The following is a 15,040-nucleotide window of genomic DNA, read 5'->3' on the forward strand; positions in this document are numbered from 1 at the left end:
GATTCATTTATTTATTTGAAGGCAGAGTTACAGAGAGGCAGAGGCAGAGAGATGGGATGCTGGTACCCAGGCAGCAGCTTTACCCTCTACGTCACAGTGTAGGACCCTGTATTCACTTCTTTAGCAAAGAACTTTTAAACTGAGCACATAGCTTTTGGGAATGAAGACAAATTTACAATAAACTAGAAAGGACCCTATCAACATTGTAACATTACTTTGATAGTTCAGGAGACAAGAATCAGAGAGGATCCTAAAACTTCCAAGTAGAAACAACCAAGGAAAAACAAGACAGATCTTAAGACTTCACTCATCGTTCTAGGCAGCCTTACCATTTTGATTTCTAAGGAGGCCCAACAGACCCTCTACTCCTAGCACAAAGGGACTACCTAATTTCTCAGATGATCATTCGCAAACCCATTTACCTTACTCACCAGAAGTCCAAACTCTTACCCCTGAGCTACCAGAACATTCCTTCAAGTAAATCTCTAAGGGGCCAGCATTGTGGTATGGCAGGTAAAGCTGCTGCCTGTGATGGTGGCTGCTCATATGAGCAGCAGTTGGTGTCCCGGCTGTTCCAGGTCTGATCCAGCTCCCTGCTAATGGCCTGGGAAAAGCAGCAGAAGATGGCCCAAGTACATGGACCTCTGCCACCTATGTGGGAGACCTGGAAGCTCCTGGTGTCCAATTTCAGCCTGGCCCAGTCCCAGCTGTTGAGGGCATTTGGGGAATGGACCAGCAGATGGAAGCTCTCTCTCTCTTCCCCCACCCCTCTCTATTACTCTTTCAAGTAAATAAATACATCTTTTTTTTTTTTTTTCTTCCAAAGTAAATCTCTAACCCTTTCCATCACTCCACCAGGCCCAGGGGAAACCATGGTCTGTCTTTAGATACCTCACATCTCTTCTGCATCATGTGCTAGATGCATTCTGGCTACCCTTAAGGATACTACCTTCCAGGCTATGCAGCAGACACTTCATTTTTGTTCTCACAAATCTCTGTGCCTTAGAGCCTGGAGGCAGGTATTGTATTTGTTTCTCATTTCTGCTTTCAAAGGACGCATTCTTCTAGTTCACTTATTTGCATAGTCTCACTACAAGACATTCTTATGCTGTTGAGACCCCTTGCTCCCCTTACCCACTTTAGACTCTAGGTCCATCATATAATCATCCCTTTGCAAGCACCTTTATGCTTTTGATCTATCTTCTTCTCTTAATCACCTGGGAAAACCCAGCCCTGGGTATACTTTCCTCTCTACTTCTGCTCTGCAACAGCTGATCCTAACCGGAGAAAAGAAAAACAAAAAGGCAATTGTGCTAAGTAGGTTCTCCTTAAATTCATAATTATTACCTTCAAAAGCATTCTCAAAGCTGCTTGGTAATCCAATTCTACACTTCCTTCCATAATTCATTCTGCCATTCTTGAGGAAAACCATGTTTACTTTCTTTCTTCTTAAGCCTCCAATACTTCCCATATGCCAGTCAAGCTAACGTCTGATTAATTTTTCACTGAGAAAATAGAAGGAATGAAATGGAAACCCCCTAACAGTCCCATAACTGAGTCTAACAATTACCTGCAAGTGTATCTGTTCTCCATTTTCTCTACAGTGGAGGCTAGCCTTTCCACTTTTGCTCTGAATCTCATCCCCCCTTACCTTCTCAAGATTTCATTTCAACAAATCTAGTACTTGTAACACACAATGCAAAATGTCAATAAGGCCGGCGCCGCGGCTCAGTAGGCTAATCCTCCGCCTAGCGGCGCCGGCACACCGGGTTCTAGTCCCGGTCGGGGCGCCGGATTCTGTCCCGGTTGCCCCTCTTCCAGGCCAGCCCTCTGCTGTGGCCAGAGAGTGCAGTGGAGGATGGCCCAGGTGCTTGGGCCCTGCACCCCATGGGAGACCAGGAAAAGCACCTGGCTCCTGGCTCCTGCCATCGGATCAGCGCGGTGCGCTGGCCGCAGCGCGCCGGCCGCGGCGGCCATTGGAGGGTGAACCAACGGCAAAGGAAGACCTTTCTCTCTGTCTCTCTCTCTCACTGTCCACTCTGCCTGTCAAAAAAAAAAAAAAAAAAAAAAAAAAAAAAAAAGTCAATAAAAACATAAATTTTACTGCATTACAGTCCCTCGAGAAACTTATTCATACAAGAATCTAATTAAAATTAACAGGTAAGTCTTTAATGGAATAGAAGATATTAAAGTAATAATGTAGTCCTTTCTATAGATAAATTTAGGACAAGATTTTCCAGATCTATTTCTCTTTGGAAAAAGTAAATTGCTTTCATTCCTTATAACTGAACTGAAGGAATTATTCATACACCATCAAAAAACCATAATAAATTATTTATATTGTGTTGAGTTTATATAACTCTTATGTACTTTATGATTGGTGTGGTGTTAAGAATAGGAATGTTTCTTTTTTTTAAGATTTATTTACTTATTGGAAAGTCAGAGTTACACACAGAGAGGAGAGGCAGACAGAGAGAGAGAAATAAAGAGAGAGAGAGAGAGAGAGAGATGTCTTCCATCTGCTGGTTTACTCCCCATTTGGCCACAACGGCCAGAACTGGGCTGATCCGAAGCCAGGAGCCAGGACTTTTTCCAGGTCTCCCACGCAGGTGCAGGGGCCCAAGGACTTGGGCCATCTTGTACTGCTTTCCCAGGCCATAGCAGAGAGCTGGATCTGAAGTGGAGCAGCCAGGACTCGAACCGGTGCCCATATGGGATGCCAGCACTACAGGCGGCGGCTTTACCCGCTACGCCACAGCGCCTGCCCCAGGAATGTTTATTTCAAAATAGTTAAAAATCCAATTACTTTGCCAATATGCAGAAATCTACCAGATATATTATTTTTGATTAATAAAGTATGTTTAATCTATTATTTTTTAAACCAACTGAAATAAAATCGTAACAAAACAAGCACACTGTAAAGTTATGTTAGAACTTGCTTTTTTTCTTTTTTTAAAAAGGTTTATTTGGGGCCTGCGCCGTGGCTCACTTGGTTAATCCTCCGCCTGTGGAGCTGGCATCCCATATGGGCTCTGGTTAGAAACCAGCTGCTCCTCTTCCAGGCCAGCTCTCTGCTGTGGCCCAGGAGGGCAGTGGAGGATGGCCCAAGTGCTTGAGCCCCTGCACCCACATGGGAGACCAGGAAGAAGCACATGGTTCCTGGCTTCGGATTTGCGCACATAGGAGAACACAGGACAGGGTTGGCACTGTGGCGTGGCAGCTAAAGCCGCCACCTGCAGTGCCAGTATTTAAAAAAAAAAAAAAAGTTGATTTATTTGAAAGGCAGAGTTACACAGAAAGGGAGAGACAGAAAGAGAGAGATCTTCCATCCACTGGTTTACTCAATAGCTGCAACAGCCAGGGCTGGGTCAGACTACAGCCAGGAGCCAGGAGCTTCCTCCAGGTCTTCCATGTGGATGCAGGGGCCCAAGGACTTAGGTCATCTTTTGCTGCTTTCCCAAGCACATTAGCAGGGAGCTGGATTGAAAGTGGAGCAGCTGGGACTCGAACCAGTGCCCAAATGGGATGTCGGTATTGCAGGTGGTGGCTTTACTTGCTATGCCACAACGCTGACCCCAGGTTAATACTTTTTTTTTTTTTTTTTTTTTTTGACAGGCAGAGTGGACAGTGAGAGAGAGAGAGATAGAAAGGTCTTCTTTTTCCGTTGGTTCACCCCCCAAATGGCCGCCATGGCTGGCGCTCTGTGCCAATCCAAAGCAAGGAGTCAGGTGCTTCCTCTTGGTCTCCCATGGGGAGACACAGCGCCAGCCAAGGTTAGAACCTTTGAAGACATGTTTATCCAGATGAGAGGCTCAATTTATTTATTTCAGTTTGCTTACTAAGTGAGTTAATATCCAACACAACACTGAAGTCGGAATTTCGTTACCTGGCCAATCTGAAGAATTTTAGAAATTGAAATTGCTAATTACAAAGCTGTAGTCTTTACATGAAGACTAGTTAAGAAGGTGATAACCGGGGCCGGCGCTGCGGCTCAATAGGCTAATCCTCCGCCTAGCGGCGCTGGCACACCAAGTTCTAGTCCTGGTTGGGGCGCCGGATTCTGTCCCGGTTGCCCCTCTTCCAGGCCAGCTCTCTGCTGTGGCCTGGGAGTGCAGTGGAGGATGGCCCAAGTACTTGGGCCCTGTACCCCATGGGAGACCAGGAGAAACACCTGGCTCCTGCCTTTAGATCAGCGCGGTGTGCCGGCTGCAGCGCGCCAGCCGCGGCGGCCATTGGAGGGTGAACCAACAGCAAAAGGAAGACTTTTCTGTCTCTTTCTCACTGTCCACTCTGCCTGTCAAAATAAATAAATAAATAAATAAAATGACCTTTCATTATTTTGCAAACTTAGCTTTTTATTAGGCTGAACACTTAACCCTATGCTATGTTTACTTCTCTTTAAAAAAGTGGGGCAGCACTGTGGCACAGTAGGTTAATCCTCTGCCTGTGGCACTGGCATCCCATATGGGCACTGGTTCTAGTCCTAGATGCTCCTCTTCTCATCCAGCTCTCTGCTATGGCCTGGAAAAGCAGTAGGGGATGGCCCAAATCCCTGGGCCCCTGCATCCACATGGGAGACCGGGAGGAGGCACCTGGCTCCTGGCTTCGGATTGGTGCAGCGCCAGCCGTTGTGGCCATTTGAGGGGTGAACCAACGGAAGGAAGACCTTTCTATCTGTCCCTCTCACTGTCTATAACTCTACCTCTCAAAGAAAAATAAATAAAATCTTTAAAAAAAATAAAAAGCATAAGTATGGGAGCTTTATGCTCTGTTTTGGAAGACCACATACAAGTCTTAGTGAGTGTCTATCTTGTGAAAAGTCCCTATTTTGCTAAAGAAAGAAATGTGAAATCTCAAATTAAGATATTTAAGAGCATAAAAAGAGAGATTAACTTGAAATATATTGTGTATCCTGCCTGCTGCTGCAGTTTTAAAGAAGCACTGGCATTTAAATACATGGATTTACTCATTAATAAATATTAGCACAATAAAAATATAATTGGTCCTCCGTATTCATGGGTTTCACATTCATAGATTCAGTATAAACCCACTCACCTGGTAACCTATGTACTCATTCTACTAGGTTCAAAGCAAATTAGAGTTTAAATATTTTTGTGAATAATTGTGAAATGTATTAGTTTTATAGCAATACAGTCCCTTTATAGTAAAAGTAAAAAAATCTACATAATTTACATAGATTATATGTCTAAGATAGTAACACATTTTCATAAATATATGCTTTTTCACTTCTTTTTGATGGAAATATAATTTCAAAATGAAAATAAAACACACAGCCAAAAACAAAACAAAAACAGGTATGCAAAAACATTTTATTTATAATAGGTCAACATTTTTGACATGAAAGGTAGCCACTTTCAATTCTCAGGAATGCCCAGAATCCAACAGTTTTCAGAAGACTAGTTAGTTGACAATTATTTTATTGTAGGTAAAATAAGTTAATTGCAGAATGAGCTTTTTAAATGGCTTTGCCTAGGGCAAATTAACTTTATTAGCTTGAATGTGTGGTAAACCAGCTTTCCCAGGAAGTGAATGTAATCCAACTTTGTTTCTGGTATATTAAATCAGTTTATGAAACAGATATGAGAGTCATTTATGTGTATCAACTACGCTCAAATGAGAATTCTCTTTATCAAAATAGTCATTTTTCAAAAAGGCCTCACACATAAACTGCTCAAACCAATCACCCTCTTTCTACGTCCAGCATTCTTTTCTACTTCAAGTTGCATTACTGTATAGACAACTAGCAAATTCCAGGGGGAACTGTACATTAATTCAAGACTATGTAATAAACATCAAACACAAGAATTGTCACTGATTTTTAAGGGACAACGTGGTAACTAACCAGTAATAATTTACCCAATGTCATTTTTAGTTTAGAGGGAAAAAAACAGCCCCTAAATGTCCTTAACTTTTCGTACTTTTCTATAACAAACAGAATGAAAAGATAATCTCTAAATTTAAAATCATTAGAAAATATCTTAAATAAAACGTTTTATATAAATAAGCATTAAATTTCAGACTCAAACCATATTTTCTTTTGTTTTTCAACTTGGGAAAAATTTCACAATTATTAGCTCTTCTCAGTACAATTATTTCTAGCATTTAAATCTACTACATACCACATTGTAAAATTTACTCCCCATGCTTATGTGCTGTCCTTCCTCTGGAAAGCCCATCATATGCATGGAAGTGCTGGGGAGGTTTAAATAGCACTTAAAGAATATCCATGAGAGCTCTGAAATGGTGGTTCATCATTATCTATTTGCTGTAGGATCTGTAACTCAAATCCATCACAGCATCCTAAAGAAATCCCGTGTGAATGGAATGCACACAATTCCTACAGAACACACAAACTGAAGTCCAAAGGCACAGAGTAATGCTGGTGGCTCTTTCTAGTCAGTTAAGAAACAATAAAAAGTCTGTATTATCTTTTCATAATTTAAATACTTAAGTAATCTCCACTTTTATTACTTTATAACAATGACTTCAAATTTACATTATTTTAAGTACCATTGTAATAGCTTAGAGTATAATACAGATATTTGCTAATATCCCATCCAAAAATTAAAAAAAACCTCTTCACTATATATATATATTTATATATGTATAAAAATTATTCTGAAAGACAAGAACATAAAAGAGGGACTTGGTACAGACTATCAACTCAATTTTCTATTACCACATTTGTAATTCCAAAATCAACAAATATACAGCAATAATCAAAAGCAGTGCAAATATCTTTGGAGGTTAGGATAAAATTATAACGTAAAAACATAAAACTGAGGAAATAAAAAAGGCAAGTACTTCAAGTACAAGGAACCAACCAGTCTTGAGGTCCATCTTAGTGTTTACTGGGGGCTTCCTTCCTGTTTCTACTTCTTTCTCTGAAACACGTTGGCCAACATGGCACCTGATGTTGTCAACTGGCCCATTTTGTTCAAAAACTTGGTCTTTGTATCTTCACTCACTAAGCTTGCAGCAATTGACATTGATCTAGAAAGGAAATTTCAAAAATCATGTAAGGTAATTAAATAACAATAATATCTACTTTTCTCAGCAACATATCATTAATACATCCTGGAGTGGTATCACTAAAGGGAAACTCAGATTAATGGAGGGGAGTTTTTATATACCATCCTAGGTCAGGAACAAGGTGGGAACTCAACTAAGTTTTGGCTCTATTTACTAGCTGTGTGATCTTGGGTAAGTTATTTAACCTTTCTATCCACATAATATATAACCCATAGGGCTATTAGGACTATATGAAAGAGCTTCAAAAAGTGTGGGGAAATGGAAAAAGCAACTTTATTTTAACATAAAAAATTTGAAATCACAATTTTTTAAAAATAATGTGCATTTTCCACAAAGTTTCTCAAGACCCCTCATATAACTATGAAGTGCTTAACACAGCACCAGGTACATAATAGTATGTCATAAAAGTCAGGAGTTACTATTATTATCAGCATTATTCTACTTACAAGAAACAGCCATTCTGGAAGATAGATATTATCCATTTTCACAAATGATTACCTTAATCACAATAAGGTTTATATTATACCAAAAATAATCCTATGATACATTTTTTTGGGCCATATCATGCCCTGAATTGTCAGTTCCATTAATTTCAATTAACATCTTCAAGTCCACTTCTTCTTAATTTCGTTTTCACCTATGTGCTAAAAGTGGGAGTAAATACATTCTAAACAACTATTAAATATTGCCAATTTATCACACTATTGACCACAAACAGAATATTGATCAAGAACAATTTTTTAGTGACCCAACAGCTGTCCTGTAATAGATTCGGGAAACTAGTATGTTGCTTGTGGCACTGACCAAGATGCTTTAGATCTCTGATTCAGTTTCCTCATCTGTAAAACACAGCTTGCAAGTTTTATTGCAACATATTCTAAGGATTCAATAGGACAATGTTCTTGAACATGTCAAGGACAAAGCATGGCAAGTGTTCAAGGGATGTGTGCTGAATCTATGGCACCAGGTGTGTGCTGCTCCCAAGGACCTGAGGGTCTGCATAGTCTGTGCACTATGAATTGTTCAGTTACAGCCAGACACAACTCGTGCCTCGAACACCCTGTCTCTCCAGTGCTCTTCTGTCAGAACACCAATGCTCTCTCTCTTCATGACTTGACTGCTTTCCTGCTGCCTTTTCTTTACCCACAAAGTCATCCTTCATAAGGCTCAGCATTTACCTCTTACTCAAATTTTCAAATATCACCTACATAAGGATGACTTAAAAATATTTATTCAATCATGTCCTTTCTCCTGACAGTACAATATTACTGTTGTTTCTAAAGAAGGCCAGCATCTCAAAGTTTTCTTTATATCCTAACTTCAGAAATGACTCATTCTTATCTCCTTAGTTGCCAATGATTCTACTATTTTCCTCTCTTCCTATCACTATTATTATAATAGCTCCCTTTATTTCAAGCCAATCACCAAATCTTGTGATTTTATTTCACAAACACCTCCTCTAGAGTTCTTTTTATTTCTACTGCCAATATTATTTTTAAAGTGTAATTTTTATTTATTTGAGTCCCCCCAACCCTGCCGAACACACACACATGCACATGCACACACACACACACATTTAGAGCGAACTCCCGTCTGCCAATGTCTTCAATGGCTGGAGAGAGCCCAGGCAGATAGCCAGCTACTCAATCCAGGTTTCCCATATAGGTGACAGGGACCCAATTAAACCTGAGTCATCAGTGTTGCCTCCCAGATTCTGCATTAGCAGGAAGCTGGAGTCAAGAGCCAGAGCTGGACACAGAACTCAGGCACTCTGATGTGGGATGTGGGGGTCTTAGACACTGTGTCAAACCTCTCCCCCAAATGCCAAAGTTACTCCAACAGTCCTGGATCTCATCTCTGTAAATTTTGAAATACAACCACTTCTTTATTCCACACCTCAGCTCAAAAGTCTTCAATGCTTATTTTCTACCTATGAGATAAAATGTGTTTAGTATTCAAGAAATGCAGCAACCTAATGCTTATTTTTCTTTCAGTCTTCATTTCCTACTTAGGCCCTCTTTAGTCTTTGGGCTTGCCTCTTATTTTGTTAAATCATTTTCAACTTAAAAGTCTTTCAATCCATTGCCTACTTATCTTTCACAGCCTGATTCAAATCCTGTCTTTTCTATGGTGTGTTTCCTTAATATTCAAGGTTTACAATGTTATATTATTTGTAGAAAACTCAGTGGAAGTTAAAAGAAACATTAATTTGTACCTAAGAAAAGGGGATATATATAGGTCAGACCATAGTTGAGATACTGTCAAGTTCTAGTGATAGTCTAAGAGGAGGGCAACAATGATGTTAAAGAGACAGGAAGCTTATACAAGATAAAAATAAAAATAATGAAAAATATTTGGCCTGGAAAAGAGCAGTTAGGTGACTTGACAGATGCCTCCTGATGTTTTATGTGAAAGATTAGATGCATAATGTGTATTTGCAGAGTTGTACATAGTTAAATAGACCTACTGATATACATCCTAATCCGGGGAATGTTTTTGGAAATGCAGCCTAATTCCAGTGCTTCTAATTCTTCCCATTTGCAGTACACGGCCCAAGTATCTCTTTTACAAAGCTTCTCAGAATCGCTGCATTACAGCATTTTTTCCCCTTAAACATTTAATATCCTATCAGTTTACAAAGGGATCTGTATCCTTCTCTCATTCCTCTGCTAAATAATAAAAACCCATTTTAGAAGGAAGGCATTGTTAGGAAGAGAGACTGTAACACAGATTAAGAGAGAGGGAGTGAGAGAGGGAGGGAAATGGAAGAAATGAGAGAGCTAGTGAGAGAGCAAATGGAGTTGTTAAAAGTGAAATGGGGGCCAGCGCTGTGGCATAGTAGGTAAAGCTGTAGCCTGCAGTGCCGGCATCCCATATGGGCACTGGTTCGAGTCCTGGTTGTCCCACTTCTGATCCAGCTCCCTGTTAATGCACCTGGGAAAGCAGTGGAGGATGGCCCAAGTGCTCTGGCCCCTGCACCCACAGTGGGAGACTTGGAAGAAGCTCTTGGCTTCAGATAGGCCCAGCTCTGGCTGTTGAAAGCCATTTTTAAGTCTTCCTTCTCTCTGTCTCTGCCTCTCTGGAACTCTGCTTTTCAAATAAATAAATAAATCTTTTTTTTTAAAAAAAAGGAGGGGAAAAATGAAATGGGCTGCCCCATATAAAAACATGTTTTATTATTGCAAATTTTCAAGGAAATCTGTGATATTTCCTTTTTTTTTTTTTTTAAAGATTTATTTATTTTACTTGAAAGTCAGAGTTACATAGAGAAGGAGAGGCAGAGACAGAGACAGAGAGAGAGAGGTCTTCCATTCGCTGCTTCACTCCCCAATTGGCCTGCCGCAATGGCCGGAGCTGCGCCAATCCGAAGCCAGGAGCCAGGAGCGTCTTCCAGGTCTCCCACCATGGGTGCAGGGGCCAGAGCACTTGGGTCATCTTCTACTGCTTTTCTAGGCCGTAGTAGAGAGCTGGATCTGAAGTGGAGCAGCCGGGACTCAAATCGGTGCCCATACAGGATGCCGATGCTTCAGACAGCGGCTTTACCTGCTATGCCACAGCGCCCGCCTCTGAGATCTTTCCTTTTGCAACTCATATGCAACGGGTTTCCGTTTCCGATTGCTTCAGAACCTGTACAAAGTCTTATACGTGGTCTGTCTTCTGTGGAACTATTACTTCCTAGACACCCGCTCTCCTCACGCCATTCCATCTGGCAAATTACAGATCACTGCTGCTTCTTTTTGATTTCAGACATCACTCTGGGTTGTTTAGTTCTCAGATAAGCTCGTCTTCCATCTGCATCTAATTCCATGTCTGGCCTTCTTCTCTTCCCTGTCAAAGCCCCCTTTCGAAATGAAACCATCTATCCATTCCTCCACTACTCCTCTAACAGTAAGCCTTTAATTGGCACTTATATGCTAATAGATCTTAAGTTTCAATGAATGTTTAAAGTGTTTCTCTATCTATACCTCAAATTTCAAATACTTCCCTTCAGAATAGCTATTCCTATAGTTCTGTTTTGGTGTATACATCAATTATCCACTCAAGTATTCGGATAAGAAAGACATCTGGGAATCCTTAGATTCTGTTCTTTTTCTTTTTTTTTTTTTAAAGATTTACTTATTTATTTGAAAGTCAGAGTTACACAGAGAGAGAAGGAGAGGCAGAGAAAGAGAGTCTTCCATCTGCTGGTTCATTCCTCAATTGGCAGCAATGGCTGGAGCTGTGCCGATCTGAAGCCAGGAGCCAGGAGCCTCTTCTGGTCTCCCATGTAGGTGCAGGGGCCCAAGGACTTGGGTCATTGTCTACTGCCTTCCCAGGCCATAGCAGAGAGCTGGATTGGAAGTGGAGCAGCCAGGTCTCCAACCAGCGCTCATATAGGATGCCGGCCCTGCAGGTGGTGGCTTTACCCACTACGCCAGTGCCAGCCCTCACTTTTTTTTCTTTTTTTAAAGATTTATTACTTGAGAGGCAGAGTTACAGATAGAGAGGGAGAGGTAGAGGCAGAGAGAGAGGTCTTGCATCTGCTGGCTCACTCAGCAAAGGCTGCAGCTAGGCTGATCTGAAGCCAGGAGCTTCTTCTGGGTTTCCCATATGGGTGCAGGGGCCCAAGCACTTGGGCCATCCTCTGCTGCTTTCCCAGGCCATCAGCAGGGCGCTGGATCAAAAGTGGAGCAGCCAAGACTTGAACCAGAACCCATAATAGGATGCTGTTGCCACAGGTGGATGCTTAGCTTTCTACACTACAGCACTGGCCCCCTGTTCTTCACTTTTAATCTATGGTCAAGTTAAACTGAGTTCACATCTGAAGCATATCTAACCCGTATCTTCCTCATACTCACGGCCACACACAGGCATCATAACATGGTGATTAAGATCACAGTCTCAGGACTGGAGCTGTGGCACAGTGGGTTAACGCCCTGGCCTGAAGTGCTGGCATCCCATATGGGTGCCAGTTCAAGACCCGGCTGCTCCACTTCTGATCCAGCTTGGGCCCCTGCACCCACGTGGGAGGCCTGGGAGAAGCTCCTGGCTTTGGATTGGCACAGCTTCGGCCACTGCGGCCAATTGGGGAGTGAACCATCGGATGGAAGACCTCCCTCTCTGTTCTCTCTGCCTCTCCTCTCTCTGTGTAACTCTGACTTTTAAATAAATCTTTAAAAAAAAATCACAGTCTCAAGAACCACAATATCTGGGTTCAAATTCTGGTTCTTTTGCTTATTAGCAAAGTGGCCTTTGAGCAAGTCACCTAGCTGTATGTCATCTATAAAATAAGAATGGGAATAGTATATAATTTGTAGAGTTATGAAATTATTAGCAAATATATGAAAAATGCTTAGTCTGGTATCTGGCTTTTTAAATTTTTATTTATTTATTTATTTATTTATTGACATGCAGAGTTAGACAGTGAGAGAGAGAGAGAGAGAGACAGAAAGGCCTTCCTTTTCCGTTGGTTCACCCCACAAATGGCTGCTACGGCCGGCCTGCTGTGCTGATCTGAAGCCAGGAGCTGGGTGCTTCCTCCTGGTCTCCCTTGTAGGTGCAGGGCCCAAGCACTTGGGCCATCCTCCACTGCCTTCTCGGGCCACAACAGAGAGCTGGACTGGGAGAGGAGCAACCGGGACAGAATCCGGCGCCCCAACCGGGGCTAGAACCCGGGGTGCAGGCGCTGCAGGTGGGGGATTAGCCAAGAGAGCCACGGCGCCGGCCTGGTCTCTGGTTTTAAGTGTTACTTATTTCCCACCTACCCGTGTCCACATCTGATCTCATCATGAGTTTCCATAATAGCTTTCCAATTTGGTTCCACCTGCTTCTCTGTATTTACTACAGGCTGACTTCTAAAGCAGTGTTTCTCAAAGTGTGTTTCCTGCACCTGTTGTATCACCATTACTTTGGAATTTGTTATCAATGGAAATACTCACATTTTGCCTCAGATTTTCTGAGTCAAAAACTCTGGGGACGGCATCTAGCAATTTCCAGGTGATTCTGACAGGCCTAAAACTTGAGAGCCAAAGTTTCTAAGGGTCAATAAACCACAGCTGGCAGGCCAGCTCCAGCCTGCTGCCTGTTTTTTGTAAATAGTTTTCCTGTAACATAGCGTCAAGGGATGCTTTCCTGCCACAGTTGTTGAGTAACTGTGCCAGAGTCTGGATGGTCTGTCAACCTCAAACCAGTGTTTAGGGTCTTCACAGAGAAAGCCTGCCAACCCCCAGCCTAGAGGGAAAGTCAAAATCTCTAAGCGGCCTGTAAGATTCTTTAGTATCTGATGCCTGTCTACCTTCATAGCCTTGTCCCTGTCATTCTCCCACACATACTGTTTGTGCTAGCTTTACTCACAGTTCCCAAACACACTCTTTTTTGTCATCTGCTCAGAGCCAATTGTTTTCTGCATGTAATCTCTTTGTTTTGCCTCTCCAGTTAAGTGTTCACACTTGAAGATTCCTGTATTCCTCCTTCTTTGGAAACATTTGCAGGTATTATTTTAGTGTTTACTACACTTTAAACTGCCTTTTTTTTTTTTTTTTTTTTTTTTTTACTTTCACCCAGCAATATCCTAAGAGAAAGGAATATGGCTCATCAAGCTCACCTTTGAGAACAGCTTATATTTAATGAACTGTGCTGAATAAATACGAAGGAACCGAACCCCTATGCATATACTTTCTGATTACAGACAAGTGCTTTTCAAACTTTTCTACTAAAGAGCCACGTAGTGAGAGGTATATTTTACATAATGATCCATAGTACATTCAGGTAACTGAAATATCATAAAGAAACACCCATCTATATTACTTATGTTGTGCTTTCTATTTCTTGGGGAGAAAAATGCTTATCACTACCAATTGAATTAATGTAATGATGTGTTAACAGGTCTTGATCTGCAATTTGAAAATACTGCTCCAAATCAAGGTTATATAAGGATGAAATCCATGTAGGCTTCATATTTGTATTCCTTACAGATGTAAATATCTTTATCTGCACCATCTTCACGTTTCCTTCCATTTTAGAAGCAGTTTTTTTCACTCTTTAAGACTTTCCTCTTGTGCTTTTGATCTATTATAATAGACTTTGGAGGGATGGGTCAAAGAGGTGACATCTAAGCTTTGTCCTAAAGGATGAATAAGGAACTAGAAAGAGAAAGAGTATTCCTGGCAGAAGGAATCGTAATCATGGAGACCTGGAGAAGGCAGAAGCATGGCATAACTTAGCATGCAGAGTACCCATAAGCCTCTTCTGGTGATCCCAGGAAGGTCTCCTATTTATGTAACCAGGATAATTTCAACATGGATGCTTAACATTCCCTGTGATGTGTGACAACAATGCCATAGCCCTATCTGACCTAGTCTTACACCCATATAAGTTACTGGAGGGCAAAGCTATCATACTTACTTTATTTATTTATCTTCAACCCTAAGTGCAGTGACCAAAATAAAGACGTTTTTGTAGGTGAGAAATTATAACAGATTATGTCTGACTCTGGCAGTGCATATCGCCTGTATTGTTTATTTGGAATTTTCATGTCTCTATTCTGGTAAAGTCATGCAAATTCCTTGACTCCCTACAGGACCATGAGCATCCTGATGGAAGGAATCATGCCCAGTCTTCTGAGTCCCTCTTGCAGAACAGTTACATAAGTAACTGTTGACTAATAACATGGTTAGTATTTTTACACATATGATTTTGTTACAGAGATGAGTGAGATAAAGACTATCAGATAAAATGTTGTGATATTTTAAATATTTTTCTTTATTTGGTGCTTATAGAATCCTCTAATATAAAATATTAGCCCAAAATACTTTGAGTATAACTGAAAAGGGATTAAAAAAATCTATGTCATAAAGCTTTGCAAATCTAAATGATGACTTTTAAAAAAATCCCTAGGAACAATGCACACACAAATTATAATTGTCTCCCTCTCTTGCCCTTACTCTTCAAAAAGGAGTATGTTCATGACACTGTCATCCCAGATTGCAATGAAGGAATTTAAGAATCC

The 15,040-nt window shown here is 41.1% G+C and overlaps 1 protein-coding gene across 6 annotated transcripts in view; it reads right to left on the bottom strand.

Annotated features, from left to right (window-relative positions):
* Positions 1 to 5,316: 5,316 nt before the first annotated feature.
* Positions 5,317 to 15,040, bottom strand: part of RELCH (RAB11 binding and LisH domain, coiled-coil and HEAT repeat containing) — a 127,728-nt gene continuing 118,004 nt past the window's right edge. For all 6 annotated transcript variants that reach the window (XR_011379300.1, XR_011379301.1, XM_008261433.4 and 3 more), the window contains one exon: positions 5,317 to 7,014. Coding sequence is in view for 4 of the 6 variants with exons in the window: in XM_008261433.4 (XP_008259655.3) it covers positions 6,894 to 7,014 (121 nt within the window). In the remaining 2 variants the exon portion in view is untranslated. The remainder of the gene's footprint in view (positions 7,015 to 15,040) is intronic.

This window comes from Oryctolagus cuniculus, chromosome 10, assembly GCF_964237555.1.
Source record: "Oryctolagus cuniculus chromosome 10, mOryCun1.1, whole genome shotgun sequence".
NCBI lineage: Eukaryota > Metazoa > Chordata > Mammalia > Lagomorpha > Leporidae > Oryctolagus > Oryctolagus cuniculus.